This window comes from Artemia sp. Qi Xiang Cuo, chromosome 19, assembly GCF_049724085.1.
Source record: "Artemia sp. Qi Xiang Cuo chromosome 19, ASM4972408v1, whole genome shotgun sequence".
Classification (NCBI taxonomy): Eukaryota; Metazoa; Arthropoda; class Branchiopoda; order Anostraca; family Artemiidae; genus Artemia; species Artemia sp. Qi Xiang Cuo.
Window position 1 is genome coordinate 15,332,863 of NC_142812.1, and position 20,199 is coordinate 15,353,061.

The 20,199-nt window shown below is 34.1% G+C and overlaps 1 protein-coding gene across 5 annotated transcripts in view; it reads right to left on the minus strand.

The window, feature by feature from the left end:
* Tlk (Tousled-like kinase) overlaps positions 1-20,199 on the minus strand; it is a 117,142-nt gene that overhangs the window by 25,584 nt on the left and 71,359 nt on the right. For all 5 annotated transcript variants that reach the window (XM_089105426.1, XM_089105423.1, XM_089105422.1 and 2 more), the window contains exons 5-9: positions 15,153-15,296; positions 10,781-10,954; positions 7,410-7,502; positions 5,846-5,974; positions 3,267-3,385 (exon numbers count right to left, since the gene is read on the minus strand). In XM_089105426.1, coding sequence (XP_088961552.1) covers positions 3,267-3,385; positions 5,846-5,974; positions 7,410-7,502; positions 10,781-10,954; positions 15,153-15,296 — 659 coding nt within the window. The remainder of the gene's footprint in view (positions 1-3,266; positions 3,386-5,845; positions 5,975-7,409; positions 7,503-10,780; positions 10,955-15,152; positions 15,297-20,199) is intronic.

Consider the following 20,199-nt stretch of genomic DNA (forward strand, 5'->3'; position numbering starts at 1 on the left):
TGACGAGAGTTCAAGGCCAACTTATCATGCAGTCGAACTCAAACTTGAACGTCAACATGGACTAACTTGAACTTGAACTAACTAGAAAACATCCAAACACACAAAGGTAAAGTCGCCTCTTTCACTGGCCAGTGGGGTACCGACCAATCATGTGAAAGATGAAATCAACGGGCACATGCTTCCCTCACCATCAATTCCCGCTCTGGCTTTCTGGACCGATAAATGCAAAGCCCAGTTATTTTTACCATTAGACCCAGAGAAAAAATTCAATGACTTTAAAGTGCGGGTGAACACAATTATGTACAGGAAAATCAGGACATTTATCTGATAATTAGGACCGGACCCACAACACACAGGCTATTTATTTTAACACTTGATCCACATTCAGTCTACACCAGAAACCAGAAACACCGGAAACATGTGTCCCAAAACATGCATTCTTACAAAGTGTCCCTTTTCATCCACTGCGCTGTCACAAGATTTTGAAACACTTTGAAACGTTCAGAACTATTTATCCATCACTTTTATATTCTTAGTAAACTAATCTCACACAAGAAAAAAGGAAAATAACAATTAAAAACAAAAATGCGAATTTTTGTTTAGGTTCTCCGATTTGGGTATTCTCCCTTTTGAACAAATCATTAAAAAAAAATTTATCGATCCCTTGCATACTCCGCTTACCATAAAAATCTTAATCCCCAGTTATTATCTTATTTTAATAGTAATAATTCTGAAGGCCTCTGTCTCCATTCATCCAACCGTTCCTTCATTGCTCCCAAGTATGTCTCTAGTTCCGCCTAGCGATCTCCCATTTACAAATCTATTCTTCAATAGTATATAACACCCTCCAGTGTCGAGCTATCCATAAGTTTTCGCACACTGTATAACAATGTTACTAAACTTTGACACTATAATTTAATCTCTAAAATATTAATCAATTTGCTTTAATTACCCGTGTTTTCTCTCTTTTTTTACTTCTTCTTTTTTTCTCTTCTTCATTTTCAATTTTTTGTTGTTATGGTCCTTAACAAGTTCGCTTCCAGGATCTTTATTATTATTGGTGTAATGTTTTAATTTCATTTGAATAAATTGAATTTAAATATAGAAAAACGGGCTTTTTTAAATAAGAGAGTAAAAAAAAAAGTTATGCTTTTTTGCAATAATGATAATAGAAGTCCAAATAGTTTGTTTTTGTTTTTTTACTGCCTTATTTGAAAAAAAAAAAACGTTTTTCTACATTTTCATTTGGTTTAGTTTTATATGGAACGGCAATGCAGTGTAAGACATTGTTTACAGGACAATAATCTGGGATTCTAATATGAGGGGGGCGGGGGAACTTTAGAATATATATTGCTAGAAGTTAGGGAATTTATCGATGACGTGACCAAAAAATGTGCATTTAAATACTCCTCTTGATACTTGGAGGGGGACGGGGAGACGGGGAGGGGGACGGGGAGATGAGTAGTTATAATCAAATATCGATACATTATAGGTCAGATCTTGTACAAAAATTTCCCAAATCTGATAAAAAAAAGAACCATAGTATAACAAAATTGTCAAATAGGTTATCATTATGTTTGGATACCCTTGGTATTATCATTGTGTTTTTATAAATATTATAATCATCATTTTATGTTACTATATTATCATTAAAATGCTACTATCATTAAACATATTATTATGTTTGATACCCTTGTTATTCTTATGTTTGGTTAGGCTTAACGCTTAAACTTTAGAACCATCAACTGCAGTGAAACACTTCAGTGTTTGAAACAGTGATAAAACTTTTAGTGAAACAACGAACAGTAAGTTATCCCGCTCTAGGATTAAGAGCAATTTGGCAAATAACTTTAAAATTTGGTGAAGTCCAAAGGCCAATTTGACAAACAATCGACCAATTCCCAATAAAGGTAATTTGGCAATTTACAAAGGCTTTTGGCAAATAACTTTATAATTAGGCAAAGGCGAATTTGGCATATAATCGACGAATTCCCGATTAAGGCAATTTGACAAATTACTGTATGTACTGCTTTGACCATTAAACGCTTAAGATAGTTCTTAAACTCTTTCCAAATTATTGGAACGCCTTTTAGGGCCCCACTGCCCATTTGAGGGATGTTAACCTGTAGATGGATAAGACGACGGAATATCTTATAATGAACATTCCACTTTAAAGTATATTATTCCACAATTGTAACGACCAAATTCAACCAAATTTATAATTTAGTTCATAATTAGAAAAAAAAAACGACAGAACGATAGATTTAGATGTTGTCACTAAGTGGTAAAGATGGGCTAGAGCCACCTAGCCTTTCTCTGTGGACATTAAATATGCCTAGAGAATAGCACTATCAACAACAACACACTCAACAAAAACTACTGCTACTATGTACTACTAATACTATTACTATAAACTATTACTACTATTGACAACTTATCACGACTACTACTACTGCTATAAACTATAACTACTATCAACAACTTATCGCAGTGATAAACTAGCTGAGGTCAGCAGAGCTGCGCACACTTCTCCATCCCGCAGCTTATGCCTTTTCCCCACCCTCTCTAGGACGTCCGACATCCTGGTTAACCCCGGCAGGATTGATAAAGAGCACATCATTTTGGCAAAAATTCATAAACGATAAAAACTTAAAGTTTTTACAAAACTAAACCGAACCTTGCAGTATAGGGTCAAACCAATGGGGTTAACTGGAGGGTTGGGTCAGGGAGTACTTGTTTCCTAGACCCCCCCCCCCTGGATTTTGAAAAATATCTAATTCAAGGGTATCTTCATTCAAAAATGTCTTTTTTCTTGGGTAATTTCAAAGTCGTCGGGTAACTTTTTTTATATATAGTCTACAACAAGTACTTAAAAAGTAATTTTAAGATTATTCCTAAAAAAACGTTGAAAACACCGTCCTCAACTATTAGCAGTATGTTTCAGAGCCACATTTCATAGCTGTTATGGCCAATATTTCTACAAAACTCTACGAACAAAATTGATAAGGCCCCGTTAAGAGAAACTCCTTCAAAAATAAAGTACAATATAATGGGGTACAAAACCTATTTGGGGTACTACCTTATTATGGGGTACTACCCTATTATAATGGGGTACTACCTTATTATGGGGGAAAGACATCTTAGCATTATGTAAAATCCAAACTAAATAGCTAGGGTGACGTTCTTCCCCTCCCACAATAAGGTAGCGATGTTTATTCTAAATGAATTTTATTAATAATTTATGATAGGGTGTTTGAGGCACTTACTTGGCAAGCTCTTGAAAGGCAAAACCATCAGTCCAGTTTTCTTGGAAGGTAGCCCCCACCCTTTGAGTGACAAATTGGCCTAGCCTTAGCCGATTTTGCATACAACGACTCCTTGCATCCTGAAAATTTGAAAAGAAATATGATAGGAGAAAAGACAGCAGACAACTAAAAAAATAATAAAAAAATATCTAACACAGAACTAAAATATATATCTGAAATAAAAATTGCTAAAAATCTAACATTTAAAACTATATAAACTAAAAAACAGAATTAAGGAATTTATAACAGAATAAAACATAAAATACAAAAAAAATATGTATAGTTGTTTTAGTACTAAAGCGGATATTATTTTATATCTGCTTCATATACAGATTCAGATTTTCTTAGCATACCTTCAGTCAAAAATCAAGACCGACTATTAAAATTAACAAAACACTAAGTTCTCTATACTGTCAAGGATGGGTATTTGCAACTCGAGGGACTTCTATATTTGAAACTTGTTTTAGGTTTAAAATGTATGTTTCTGTAATGAGAGAAGAGCTCTTCCCGCCTCAGTACCCTATTTGTTGACTCCTTGCACGACTCCCTACATCCTGGAAATTTGTAACACAAAGTTTAATGTTTGATATTTTGTTGTCTTCTTTTTATTTTCTACGTGCTTTATTCACTTATGTTATTAAGCTTATTTTAAATCAATGCTTTGTTTCGTTGGTTGAAGTATTTCTTCTTTATGCAATTACATTTCTGTATTTTATATGCTCCTCGATTTTGAGGAAAATAAATAAATATATAAAGACTAAACAGTAAACAAATTGAGAACTAAAAAGAGAACTAAAATATTTAACGGAACTAAAAAAAACGAATTGTATTAAAAAAAATATGGAAGCTTTAGTACTAAAGCAAAAATTAGTCCACCTCTACTTTATATTACAAATTTATAATTTTTGCGCCTACCTTTGGTCAAGAATACAAAATAAAATAAACACAAAATAAATACAACATAAACTATTCAAATTAAGCATGTATACATTTTTCTGCAGTATCTAGGACAGTTGTATATAACAGGAGGGGCCTATCAGGGGCTTTCATTTTTAAGAACTTATTGCTTTTGATTCAAAATCTCTCTTTCTGTGAAAAAGGGGACCTTTAAACAGTTCCAGAACAGCCAGTAACAGAATTTCAAAAGCTGCCAAATCTGTCTGCCAATAAATTGCAAAATCTGTCAACAAATTTCCCTAGGCCATTAAAATTGCCAAGTAGCATTGCTACTATGCTACCCCACTTTTTTTCACGGCAGTTTGTCGTATCATTTTTTTTGTCAACGTGTTTCTATCAATTTACCCATTTTTTTCATTTATTTTGTCCATTTAATCCATTTGCCCTTTCAATCTTTTACATTTGGAAAATTGCTAATCCCCTGTTATAATTATTACTCTACGTTTTACGGCGTTCGGTAGCGGACATTAATAAAAAAATTGACGGAATTAATAAACAAATAAAGCATCAGGAAACAAACAAATTCGGCAACAAAGTCGTTTCTGAAGGCCTCTAATCAAGGGCGCGTCCAAGATTTTTTGTCAGAGGGGGGGGGGGGGGTACAAGAAAACTTTAAAAAATGCATAACAAATTTGTTTATATATATTCTTACGAGTCGGGGAATTTATTTTTTTTTTTTTTGGGGGGGGGGGGGATTCAAACCCGGAACCCCCCCCCCCCTCCTGGATACGGGCTTGGCGCTGATACATCTGATTATAACTGATATATCTGTTTTCTTCCTAATCAGCCGCTTGTCTAGTTCTCTTTGATTTCCTTTCTTATTCTCAGTGTTATCACATTTACCTTACAATAATCTTTGATTATTCGGATTATTTCTTACAATAATCTAGCATTCTTTTGCAATTGTACCAAAAAATAAGGGGTTTATTTCGTAAAAGCTTAACTTTGAAAGCTTATATACTTCCAGTATGATATAGGCTGGGGAAAAACGGGTGAAAAAAAAAACGACACACAAAAACATTACATAAAAAAGATCCCCTATTTTGGAATTATTCTTTTCCTTCCATTGAAGCCATTCTATAACTTCACGTAAGACACGTACATAGTAATTTATTTCGTTTTGGAAGGGGGGGGGGATATTTTTGTTTTCTAGAAGGGCAAAATAAATAATAATGTAAAAACTTTTTTGATAATTTTAAAAAGAAGTTCCCAGATATTCAACAAAAATTTTTGGATTTCGGGGGGGGGGGCAAGATCTGGGGTTAAGTTTTATTCTTTTTCTTGCACTGAAGCCATTTTATTGCTTCGCGTAAGACACGTACATAGTAATTTATTTCGTAGGGGAGGGGGAAATATTTTTGTTTTCTAGAAGATCGAAGTAAATGATAATGTAAATTTTTTTTTCGATAATTTTAAAAAGAAGTTCCCACAAATTCAACAAAAACTTTTGGAATTTGGGAGGGAGGCAAGATCTGGGGTTAAGTTTTATTCTTTTTCTTCCGTTGAAAGGACAACAACGACAACAACAACAAAAATAACAATAATCTTCCTTAAGTGGCATGTATTTTCTTTAGAATACATACCTTCTTTTCAATAGTTGACTTTTCAATAAGCAATCGTTTAACTACATCAATACACTTGGCAACGTTGCTTTTATGAGTTTCTATTAACTTCTGCTGAGCTTGTAATTGCTTCTGTAGCTCCTCATTAGTCTGTAACGACAAAGACCAAAATTAAGCACAATCAAGCCCGTATACCGAATTTTTTCGGGGGAGCGGCATTTTTGGGGGATGAGCAGGTATTACAAGAAACTTAAATGCATTAAAAATTTGTTTATATGAATTTGTGCTACGTTTTTACGAAACTGACCAAAATTCCGGGGAGGTTCAAACTCTGAAAGCCCGCCCCCTCTCCTGAAAACAGCCTTGGATACAATGATTCCAATCTATAAAGGGCACAGCGAAATAGTAGTTTGTTGAAAGGCTGAATTATATTAGATAAAAGATATACAAAGGAAGAAATGGGATATCTAGAGATAGACAAGACATATTTATGTATATATACACAGAGGGAGGGGAGAGAGACGGGAGAAGAGGAGAGAGAGAGAGAGAGAGAGAGAGAGAGAGAGAGAGAGAGAGAGAGAGAGAGAGAGAGAGAGAGAGAGAGAGAAGGGAGAGAGAAGGGAGGGAGGAGAGGATCATAAGTTGGTGGAAAGAAAGAAAATGTTAGTTTCAATACGTTTTTTCCGATCTCTTGCGTTTTTATGAAAAAGAAGGTTTGGGGAGGTAAATTTTTTTTTAGATAGTCTTAAGCAGTTTTTACACACATAAAAAGGAATTGTCGAAAAAAAAACCCTTCACTCAGCACAGCTAGTTGAGATCATTAGCTTAGTCGAGCGTTCCTTCAGCAGACTATTAAATACAAGTATATAAAGAGTGGGATGGAGTTTCACGGCAACACCCAGCCTATTTGTGGTCATATTGGGATATAGACATATGTGTTTGATAACGTTTTTTAAATCAATGGTCTTATATATAAATTGTAGCTCTAGCTGATAACAATCTCATGTGTCAAAATTAGTTCATAAATCGTATATCGCGAAGAAGATGGCGCTGAAACGTTTCAACACATCCAACACACAACATTCAACACCAGCTATATGGTTTGTCAAAGTTGATCACGACACAACAGTCGATATCAACACTTGTGTTTTTCTTTATCTAATTTTCCTTTTTTTGAAAGTTTTCCTTTTTTCTTCTTCTAGCATGATTACTTTTTCTTCTTCTTTAATAAATTTTTCAATTTTAGAAGCATAAACAAATAAGTACAACAACAGGGAAATTTTCATACAAAACAGAGGAACGCAACTTTAAATCAATATTTCGACCCTATATCCAAGGGCCGTCCTCAGCAAAACAGACGAAGAGAATAAAAACACTATAAAAGAAACTTACATTAAAATTCAATCCTTAAAACTGAAAGGTTTTTAAAAAAAATGTTTTAAAACAGCCCTAATATCATTACTTCAAGGAAGTTCAACCTGGTTGAACTTCAAGGACTCTAGTCCTGGTACATACTTTCATATGTGATATGGAAGTATGAGATATGCCATCAAATTGTTAAATAATTTATAGGCGTAAAATTCACCCTTTGTAATTCTTCAATCCGGCTATCTCTTGCTTCTAAATCTGCATTTGCTTTTGATTCAAGCTCTTGAAGCCTTTGACCAGTTAAATCAGTCTGAAAAAAGAAAAATAAAAAAAAAAGTAAACAAAAAAAACAACAACTCTGATCTGATCTTCTTCGATACTCGTCGAGAGAGCGAAAAAGGACAAATAGGTATGGGCATCAATAGCCTTTTGTTTCTATCCTACAGCTAGAAAAAAACTCTGATCTGGTCGCCTTCAATATTCTCGAACGAGCAAATCAGGGCAATTTATGGGGAAAATAGGTACCGGCATCAATACCCTTTTGCTCCTATCATACAGCTAGAAACAGCTTTGATGTGATCTTATTCAATACTTGGCGAGAGAGCAAACAAGGGCAATTTATAGGGCAAAAAGGTACGGGCACCAATACCCTTTTGTTTATATCATACAGCTAGAAACAGTTCTGGTCTAATCTTCTTCAATGCTCGGCGAGAGACCAAAAAAGGGCAATTTATAGGGCAATGATCTTATCCTCGTCAATACTCGTCGAGAGAGCAAAAAAGAGTAATTTATAGGGCAAATAGTGTTCTGGAAGGTGGTTCCAGAACACTATTAGTTCCGGTGGTTCCGGAACCGGCATCTAATATCACGATTCAGCCTCCCTGATTTACAGGAAAAAGTGACTGTGCTTGCGGGAAAGCTGTCGTTGTCTGCAGGTCTTACTGCGCACCATAATTTACGTCGTTTTATGTAAATAATTGTTAAGTGTGCCAGTTTGCTTTTTTTTTTTTTTTTTTTTTTTTTTTCTTGATGTACTCCGCTTCTTTTTTATAGTGGGTAAAAAATAAATAATTATTATTATTATAGGCATTGGCAAAAACACCTGCTGTTTCTAGCCAGTAGCTAGAAACAATCCTCATCTCATATTTCTGAATATTCAAGAGTAGAAAAGGGTAATTTGTAGGAGAATTATATATAAGAAAATGGAAGTAATCCAGGGCCGCAGTCGATCCGAACCTTCTTGTATACTACTTCAATCAAAAAAAAAAAAAAAACTCTGTCAGTGCCTGCCAAATTGGCCATCCTATGCCATTTCTTCTCAATTTCTGCTTGTTCTTCATGGTCACTTTCAATTTTAATGTTTGAGAAACCAACAGGGCTCTTCACATCCATTTATTGTTTTCCAAAACATAGTATATATATATTCACATTTTAGTTTGACCTACTTGGAACTGCCAGGGTTTAAAAAAAAATGCAGATCAGATGATAACCAGTAAAAGATGATCTGGCCTCGTAAACGATCTTTTAGTTTTATTTTAGGCTAATTATTATATTTTATATATAATTATATTTTTATTTTAATATTTTAATTATAATTTCACTTAATTCTTACAATTATTTTTTTCAATATAATTTATTTTAAGAAAAAAAGAATTTCAGTTTTCGGTCTTTTTTATTGGCTGGAACATTTCACCCAGGCAAATAAATCAAAGGAAATTAGTTTTTGTTTTAATTAGATGTAATTATAAAAGGAAAGGTAGTATGATCTATAACTTTCGTTTCTGCTCTGGCTGCAAATCGGCATAACATCTCTGACCATTTTGCTTAGCTTGGAAGAGACGGTTGTCATGATAAGGGTCTTTAGGAGGGGAAAGGAATACACAAAGGTAGCTCAACCAAGAGCGGATCCAGAATATTTTTTTTGGGGGGGGGGGGGGGCAAAATAGGTTGATCAGATAAAATTGCGTCAGGAGTAAGTTTAATTAAAGCAAACTTACTTTATTGAATTAAATTAAACTACTTTAGACTACGTTAGGGGGGGGGACGCCCCCCTCGCCCCTCCCCTGAATCCGCCACTGAGCTCAACTGTGCATTTGAACTGTGGATATTTTTTTCTGCTTTCTGTTGTAAGTATGTAGTTGCTTTAAACACAGAAACATGGACAACCAATCAGGTTTTAAAAAGGCGATTTTCTAACATAGGGTATAAAAATTAAAATTAATATAAAATTAATATTAAAATTAATAATATATTATATAAAAATAATATATTAATATAATCAAAATTATTACAAATTAAAATTATATAAAATTAATATATAATTAATAATATAAAATTAAAATTATTATAAAAATTAATATAGGTATAAAAATAATTAACTTTCTAATATAAGGTATAAAAATTAAAAATATGATTACAAAAATAAGTGACGTAAATCAACAAAATTAAAGGACAGTTTATACCACAGGATTTTTGGGAAGTAATCTTTTTTTTTTTCTCGGTCGGATGTACTTCAATTCCACTTTTTAGGGCCAAACTCACAGTAAGTCAAATTTGATAATTGAATGTCTAAATAATTTTTCATCAAATTCCAGGGACATATCCACCAAACAATCTTCAAAAGAAGGTCATTCATCAAAAAAGTCTTCTTGGCCTTCAAACAACAAATGCTCCCCTCTGTTTCAGACAACACCCCCTTAGGGAGTGTTAAGGACAACAAGGGGGCCAGATAACACCTCCATAGCAAATAGTACATAGAAACGTCCTTTTTTAGAATTAGGACAATTGCTAGCACCAGGATCCCTCTGAAAAATCTTGTAAGGATGTACAAATTCAATCATATTCCAGTGACGTATAACGCAACATTATTGTTATTAACAACAAAAAAATGTTTATTTAAAAAAGAAAAGATTATTTCCATCATATTCTTTCATCAATTTTTTATATCCTTAAAAAAAAAAAAAAAAAAAAAAAAAAAAAAAAAAAAAAACTCAGTTAAGTCAAACCATAGTTAATATGGCACACAATAATTAATATCCAAGGACAGTGAAAATGAACACCTTGAAAACCACAAAATATATATCTCAAATCATATAATAGACCTAAGGTTGGGTCCAGGGGACAAAAATTGGTTCTTTTTTTTATGTCCTTGGTACTTCAAATGTACTAGCCTACATTTTGCATTTTTAAAAGAACACTTGGAAACTTTAAGGTGGTGTTCAATTTCCCGAATAGAAAACTAATGATAAGATACCGCTCCTGAAGCGTTATGTAGTAGGTTATAGGTGTTGTAGGAGAGAGAGGCAGAGCGTTTGAAGGGAGATAAAAGCGACATTAAATATTAAAAAGAGAAATATGCTACCTCATAATCTCATTTTTATTATAGCTTTTATTTATTATAACTCATTTTTATTTTTATAAATATACGGTATGAGTTGATAATTGGGAAGGCAAAAAAAACTGGAACATTAAAGTAAATATTTTCAGCATGAACAACATATCCTACCTCTAACGAAAAGCACTCCTACTCGCGGCAACCCCTATTCGCAAATAACCTCGTAAAACAGATCATCAAAGTGCTAAACATACCTCATCAGCAGTCATCTTGGTAGCAGGCAACTGTGGTACAGTTTGCAGCTGCTGTACTGGCTGTTGACCACCGGCGTTGGGCGGTCCAGGGCCCTTAGAGCTACCAGCTACAACCCTTTCTGCAGCTGGAGTTCTTCTTCGACTGCATGTATCCGTTACTAGATTACCCCGGCTCTAAAGATAAAATGATTTTTACACTATTGTTTAAAAAAATGGAAACCAACATTAATTCTAAGTAAAGAAATTTGGCTTAACATCAATGTCAAATATGCATTATAATCATAGAAATTTTACAATAAATGTGGTATGTTGTTTAACAACGGTATGGTTTTAACAGTGAGATATAGTATTATTAATATAATTGTATAGTGTAAAAGTAGGCACACTCATTTCTCATCAATATATGCTTGCGACCCACCACCAATTGACACAGATTTCCATGGAATATTACAGAGACAATTGTCAAAGCTGAATCCCCCAAAAAATTACATCACTATTACACCTTCTATGCTATTAACTCAAACTGGTCTTCTTTAATTAGGCAAAGCCTCTGGTGTGGATGGGCTGCAAGTAGAACAATTGAAGCCCGATACAAATGTCGTGTTCGAAGACTTAGCTCTGTTATTTCAGATAATTTTGTACCAACTGTATGTCCCTAAGACTTTATGTGAAGGGCTAAGTACACGTATGTCTAAAAGGAATAAGGGTCTCGCGCTATGTAATTCATATAGACTTATAACCGTAAATTCTGTTCATACTAAGCCACTTGAAAAAGTAATTTGCCTGTTTGTACGTGAAAAATTTAATTCTGGTGGTTATCAATTTGTTTTAAGGCAAGATTTAAGATTCCAAAATGTACATTCTCTGTTATTATCTATAATGGAACGTCACAAGATGATGAAGAAGAGTCTGTATGTATGCGCGGTTGATATATCTAAGGCTTTTGATTCAATTTTGTACTCACAATCTTTAGTTGCTCTGTTGAATAGCAGAACTAGCGGCTTTATTTGCGCGTGCCTTTGGAATTGGTACCAGAATTCAATAGTCCAGGTCCGTTCTAGTGACGGTTTGATATGTCCTATTCCTGCAAGAAGCGGGGTAAAGCAGGGCTCAGTTTTAAGTCCATTAATATTCAACAATGCACTTAGAACTGCGACGAGAACCCTATATTATTGATAGTCATATCGATATTAGTCACTTGTCGTATGCAGATGACATACTTCTTCTTGCTGATAACCTGTCATCAATGGAAAGGGCTTTTGAGACTCTTCGGGCTATTTAGTCTAAAATTGGATTTGCTATTGAACCGTTGAACACTAAGTTTATGATAGTAAACCCGAATGAAAAGACACAATCAGAGTCCCTTAAAGAGGGTTCGATCACTCTTCCTAAGTCTGATTCACTCAAGTATTTAGGTGCTCATTTTGGGTCATCGATAAGAGCGACACGTATACTGGTTATAAATGGGTTGAAAAAGAAACTTCGCAAAACATGTGGTTTGCTAGCAAAAGTTAAAGGGAAATTTGACAAGTATACATTAGGAAAGCTCTACAACTCTGTGTTTACGCCGCATGTGTTTTTTCTTGGAAACTTTTTTCGTTAACAGAAAAGAAACAAATTAGGGTTCAGTTATATTGGTGTGCTAAATTCTTTATTGGAATTCATCCATGGCTCTAAAGCTCAAATAATTTTAAAAAATACCATGTCTTTGATATATCTAAGAAGTCGCAAGAATTATCGGCCCGATTTTAAAACTGTTGTAAGAAAATATCTGATTTTCCGCTTAACCATCTTCTATATACGGTGGAATAGAAATTTAGTTCCCGGTCTGAGCAGTCTTTTATGTTTAGGTTGTTTTCCTCGTCAGTGGTGGTTGTCACGTTGTTGTATAGCTGATGATTTTTCGTGTTTTGTTCTTTTCTCTTTATTACTCCTCTCTACAGTAAGGAGAAGTATGCCCCAATATTGCCGAGTTGTCAACGTCACCGTGACATTACTAGCGGTCAATAGAGAAAAAAAGTCTTTAATGTCTCATCTCATTGTTTTTAATGTAAATTTTATAAGCCATAGGATTCATTCTGTGACGCATACGATTTATTTGCCATTTGATGACCGATGTAGGAATTTATTAGACTTTCTGTTTAAACTTTATGATATATGTATGGGTAGATCGTTAGGTCCAGTATTTTAGTGTTTATTTAAGTTCCCACAGTTGATTTATGTTTCCACTTGTTTGTCTTTTTTTCTCGTTAGACATGTTGGTACTGTATTCGTTAACTATTTGTGTTTCTTTTCTCTTTTTTTCTCTCTCTTTGTTTGTACTCCTCTAGTGCACATTTAATCTATCACAAGAGGGCAAAAATAAATTATTATCGTTATTAAAAGTATATTGAGGTATAGTATTTGACAGACAGAATTGAAGGTAAGTTTAGGTAATTAAATTCAATGTAAGTTATGAAGTTATTAACGTCCAGTTAGTTTCCGGGCTATTCCAAGATATGAAGGCCATACAAATAGGTGCTTGTAAAATTATGATAGGAAAAGAGCTATACTTCCTACGAAAAGGCCCTTGAATTATTGAGACTTGAAGTCATTCCACAACCGCAGCCAAAATATTATAATCAAATTTGGACAATAGATTCTAAATAGCTTAAAACAGCGTGTATCCTTCTCCCGAAAGTACCCCCCCCCCCAACACACTCACCAAAAGACAAAACAAGTTGGAACCAATTTATTACTGCACAACGCAGTATCAGCATTCTTTAATAGTAAAAGATAAGTTTTATTTAATAATTTAAATAAGAAAAGATGTCTAGAAGTTCGGAAAGATTTAATGTTTCAGGAGGGGAAGGCTCCCCCCCCTGTATTCATCCCTGGATTGATTCTTTCCCGCCCTGCTACAGAGTAAATTGTGTCCTAAAAATTTACTCTTCTCCCTCTTTCGATCACCCCACCCCACCCCACCCCCAGTTTTCTCCACCACCCCCAGTAGGAACTGATGGCTTACATTTGCCATCATTCAGTGTGAACTCTGTTTTCTATGTTTTATTCTAATCACGAGCTTTGTCGAACATGAGCAATTGAGCTAATCCCTGGGTTAGGACAAAAGTTGAATATGAGATAAGATAATATTAATTTCCAAAAATCTATCACTAGCTCTAGCAGAGCCGATACTTATGTCAAGTAAAAAAAAAACATAAAAAACATAAACAATACAAAAACAGCAAATAAACCTAAAAAAAAATTAAAAAGGAAATAAAAAGGAATCGTACATAAAATGGTCAATATAATAAAGAAAGAATTTAGTAAAAAATCAACTGCACAAAGCGAATGTCCAAAAATTAGTAAAACAAACTTAGAAAAAGAGGGGGGGGAGAAAACATGGGAAGGAAATTCACTTAATTAACATTTGAATAACAGAGTGGGGAAAAGTCCTATATTTTTTGTAGAAAATTGTACTGGATTAAAAATAGGGATTTTTGTTGAGACAGAAAAGGGGGGCGAGGTCAAAGAGAGGAAAAATAACTTAAGTCAAAAGGGAAAAAAATTAATATGAGGAAAAGTGAGTTAAGGGGTTAAATAAAGTAAAAATGATTTAAGTCAAAAAGGGGGAGGAAGAGTATGCGGAAAAATGAATCGAAGGGTTAAAGAGAAGAAAAATTAGTAAAGTCAAAAGGGGAAAGAATGAGTATGAGGAAAAATGAATTGAAGGGTTAAAGAGAGGAAAAATTACTTAAGTCAAAAGGGGAAAGAATGAGTATGATGAAGAATGAATCGAAGGGTCAAAGAGAGGAAAAATGACTTGTCAAAAGGGAAAAAAGTGAGTTAAGGGGTTAAAGAGAGGAAAAATGACATAAGTCAAAAGAAGGAAGAACGAGTATGAGGAAAAATTAAATCGAATGGTCAAAGAGAGGAAAAATTATTATTACTAATTTCCCAGGCAATAGATTTATTGCCAAAATTGGAGTGGCAAAATGGCTTCATGATTGTCTCCAGGGGGGGGGGGGTTTACCCAGTTTGACCCTCCCCCAAATTTTTGTCGAACACACAAAACTAGCAAAAATACATTTAAAATAATACTATATATACATAATATATATATATATATATATATATATATATATATATATATATATATATATATATATATATATATGTATGTATGTATAAAATATATATATAAGAATGGATTTTTTTTTTACCCTTCTGAAAAAAAATGGATATGACCCTGCATGGCACACTTATAAATTTCCTTTCCGCTTATAACTGCGTTGAGTTTCTACAAGTCTTTGTGCAGTTCGTAAATTAGAAAAAGGAGAAAGAGATGAATCATAACTAAACTATTGTTTAACAATTAATAAATAAATTTAACCTGTGCTCCCCTATTCACTGGTGCTGGAAGTCGGGGTGGTTGCATCATATTATAATCAGCTGCCTGTTGCGCAGCCGATGGCAGTCCAGGTACAATTGTTAACCTGCTGGCTGGATTCAAACCCGATACCAGCAAATCTCCAGGCTGAAAAAACAAAGGTCTCTTAAAATCGGCACTTTATTTGTTAATTTTTTTTAATTAAGCCATATTTATTGATGGTTATTTGGCAGCTGTTTTCTTGCAATATAAACAAATATTGAGCTTTTCAGAAGCCAAATCCATTATATCAATTATATACAATGGTCTTATATGTATTTTTCTTTAATAAGAGGGAGGTTACTAACAGTCTGTACCAATCTTAATGCTTGAATAAAATATATTGTTTCACCTCAAGAGGGTATAAAGGTAAGTCCCCTCAGAGTTTGATCCTGAGGAACTTTCAAAAGAAATTGGAAAACACTGGCCTAAAGATACAGCTGGGTGCATGCAGTGGCACTCTCGGTTCTTCCCCAAAACATTGAGGCATTTATGGGTATTCCTAAAAATCTTATATTTTCCATATACTTCGAAAAAAATTCTTAAGCTGTGCCCTACTAAATTTTTGTTTTTTTGTTATATAACTGTACTTGTTGTTGTACTTGTACGGTTCAGTACAAAGATATATAGCTATTTTGGGTTAGAGTATTTTGGGTTAGGGCATTTTGTGTTAGGGTATTTTGGGTTAGGGTATCCTATCAGATACCCTCATGGTTTTCCTTTTGGCATTTCTCTATTTTTAGACCTTATGTTTCCTTAGCCCCCCCCCCCTCTCTCTTTCACTAATATCCTATTTTGTTTGATAATTTATTATATTATTTCCTCTTTTCATTAATTAATACACTATCTATACATTTATGGCAATTAGATTGTTTTTTTGTTTTTTTGTAACTTAAGATTTGTGCCATATTTTTTGTGTGACGTAAAATCCAAACTCAGCAAATGTATAGCTAGTGATAACCAATGTTTAATGATCTCGTATTTAATCAATGGAAAAGAGTATTTATTATTCAAAGGCCAGTTGTTTTTTTCGTAGCTTCAGGGTATTAAAACTTATCTTTATGGGAATTCTATTTCTGAAACTACGAAGTTGAGATTAAAAGCAAGTACTCTCAGACGCTAAAATTGAAAAGAATTTTGAAAACAAACAAGGATGCCAATTCACAGGAAGTTAAGGAGGGGTGACAAGAATTTTCCTTCATTTATACAGGGGGGGGGGGGTCTTTTTCTTTCGGATTTTTTTCAAAGACAATATCAACAATTTTTTTTTAATCTAGGGGAGTAAATCCAATCCCACCCAACTGACTGTTTGCTTATTCTGACTTGTTGATCAAGTCCTGTAAATGTTTGTGTAGCCCAAGCGGTTGACGGTTCATTTGTATCTGGAAATTATGCAATTCATTTAAAAAAGTGACAGAGAAGGAAGTATAAACGATTTTGGTCAGGGCCGTATCCAGGATTTTTTCTTTCTTTTCGGGGTGGCAAGAATTTTCCTTCGTTCTTTTTAACTGAAGAAGCAAAGATATTTCTCAAAATACGGTGAGGGGGGGGGGAATTTTCGTTTTCTTTCCGATTTTTTTAATGACAATATCAGACAATTTTTTTTAATCTAGGGGGTAAATGCAATCTCCTCAGCCCAATTGGTGCCTCTGAATGCAAAGATAACCGTTTTGGCTTCTGGACAGCATAATCAGCAATTCCACTGAGAAATAATCTGTTTCCTAATTACGAAGACCAAAGGTTGACAATACCAGCTGGATAAAATATTCGATCTTTTTTTTTTTTTTGCTATATCCTTTTCAAGCATTTGGAATCGTGGCTGCTTCTTTATTATCAGGGTCGTATCCCGGGGGGGGGGGGGTACCCGGTTTGACCCTCTTTCCTGAAATTCTTGTTCGATGTGTACAAAAGTAACAAAAATACATATTAACAATTTTTTTCTGCTCTATAAAGTTAATTCTGGACCCCCCCCCCCCTTCACACAAGGATCTTGGATACAACCCTCGTTATTTACTTATTTAGTAACGCTTAAAATCCACACAAAACAAAATTGAGCACATAAAGACATGATGAACAACAACACTTTATATAATAGCACTAACAAAGAAAGCAAAAAACAGGATATTTAAATAATTTTCATTTTGTATCATCTTTATATATAAAAAAATTTAGTTATTTATCGTTTACAACTACAAAAACAATTTTATAGTAAATCAAACTTTATAAAATTACTATCTGAGTATAAAGGCTTGTTCGTTTCAATTTTCGACTAATTTTTCGAATATATTTAGCAACACATCTGGCTATATCTTGATAGGAACACTTGAAATTTTCGAAAACTTTAAAATTTCTATATCAAGGAGGCAGAAGAAATAGATATTCTGCAAAACAAAAAACCTTGATCAGATAAACAATAAGTAGAGCAATAGGGAAATATTTTATATAAGACAGTGGCACGCAACTTTAAATGAATGTTTCGACGTTATATCCAAGGGCGGTCCTCAGCAACACAAGTGAAGGAAAAACGAATATAAAAGAACTCACATTAAAATTCAATCTTTAAAACTAAAATATTTTCAAAACAGCCCTAGCACCATTACTTCAAGGATGTTCAACCAGGACTGGTACACTCAAGCGATAATGAAAAAAGACAATTTATTCTAATGGAATAAAAACAATTACAAACAAGCTCTTAAAGCTAATCTTGCCTTTTTGGCAGCCAGCCTAGAAGGTCTGTCCCTAACAAGTTGAGTGGAATTTTTTACTGGTTTTAAATATAATTAGTTAAATCATTTTCAATTAAATTTGTATATAAAGCATTAAGTTAATATTCCCCCAAATCCCTATTTAAAGAATTATTACTATTTATTTTTGATTCTAATTTCAATTGCCTCTCGAACAAATAAAAATATTCATTTGAAGTTGCGCTCCACTGTCTTAGACAAAAAATTCCCCTATTGTTCTACTTGTGTTTATGATGGAAAGGCAATGTGGTCTTCGTCGCTATTGATCAGATATTATTTTAGTCAGTCTACTGGTCTACGAACAATGGATGAACGGTCCACTATTCATCTCTTGGTGTACATCTCGTAGCGCCACTTGTTCAGCCACGCATGGCACACCCGCCATACTGCGCCTCTTCGCAATACGCGTGATACATTTTATAGACTGTTCTTTTTTCTTCATTCGGTTCAAAAGAGAGTTAAATTTTAGAAAGTTCCAGAAAGCTTGCTTTTAAAACGTCATCTTATAACCCGCTCCTTGGAATTCCATTCCGTACAAACAGTCTACCTTTTCTGTTAATTGAAATACTTATTAAATTGATGAAATTATTTATGTAAATTGTGATATTTATGAAAATTGAAATATTTATGAAATATAAAATTGTACACATATGGGACAGTGTTCGTAATTCCGACCAATAACAAATTCCTAATATTCATTGTTCTTCTAAAAAAAAAGTTTGTGATTTTCTAAATACGACATGTGCACACAAAGATGGCGACAACTGAAAATCAATTACCCATTTTTATTGCCTACTGTGCTTTGTTTCTGGAGAGCGCGTTGGAAATTTTGTTAATGTTTCCGAAACGTTATACCTGACTCATCCAAAGCTAATTTTGAAAAGCAACCTTAATTGACCAATAGCAAAATCTTAAAATTAATTTTGTCACTCTCCTCAAAAGCTGAAGTTTTATAGCTATTTCGATAATGCCTATATTCTTAGTTATCCCATTTGTTTCACGTACCGTGGCGGGGTAAACTTTTTTTATTTCTTATATAGATCATTTCGAAGACCACACTGCCTTTCCATGATGATAAATAAAAGTTCAAATAGGGATAAAATTCTTTTAATAAACAGTGATAAATTTCACAAAAAATTACTAGATATTTCAGTCACATATGCAGTGACTGTCGTCAGTAGTAATGACGGTCACTGCATATGTGACCGAAATATCTAGCATTTTTTTGTGAAATTTATCACTGTCTATTAAAAGGATTTTATCCCTATTTGAAGTTTTATTTATCGTTTATTTGGCATACAACATCCTGAGGAATTAGTCAAATAATCAATTCTTGACGACCTGACAAGGAGTGAAGGAGCTCACCCTTGTAGTGGTGAAAGAAGCTATTTTCTTTTGTCTTTGTTTATTACTAAAAATCTCCAATCTTATGATTAGAAACTAACGGTATCTACTGAGCAGTGAAGTTGAGTTTGGTGTCCCACAAGGTTCAGTTCCAGCGCCAGTTCTGTTTTTATTTCATGTTTATTACCTTATTGTTACAATTATGGAAAAAATCTACAGAATGTTATCGTCTATGTTACCCCGGACCTTTCCATGATAGAAAATACAGATCACTATCAATTGACGAGGACACTAGTTGCTTTCGACGACGACAGTACCCTTAGCACTGCTGTCAGAACTGTGCCTGAGACCCGTATCAAATCAACTGTCTTTTACTATGGGTCAACGGTAATTGTCTGGTCCTAAATGTTGTTAACCCAAGTTTCTTGATTTCTCACGAAATTTCCAGGCTCACGAGTCACCCTCAACTATCTGAAATTCATTTTTCAAGGGATTCTATCAGCAATCAAGCGATCGGTACGTCTGGTTCCTTGGAATTTATCTTGAGGAGCATCATCACTTTAGCCATCATAGTTCGTATTAGTCACATCAAAATATGAATATTGATGAATCTTAGATTTCTTAGGTACCTAAACCAAGGGCATGTCCAGGAAATTTTTTTCAAGGGGGGGGGGGGAGGGTGTACAAACAAAAACTTTAGAAACGCATCAAAATTTGTTTATACGCATTTGTTACGTTTTTACAAGTCAGGACGAAAATTTCGGGAGGAGGGTGTTCAAACCCCGAACCTCCCTCCCCCTGGATACAGCCTTGCCTCCAGCACATTTCTCCTGGCTCGATTCGAAACATCTTCTTTAATTTTTTATTTAGTCTTACGTCTCTTTTACCCAGCTATATGAATGCCAACCTTTTCTTCCTTCTTT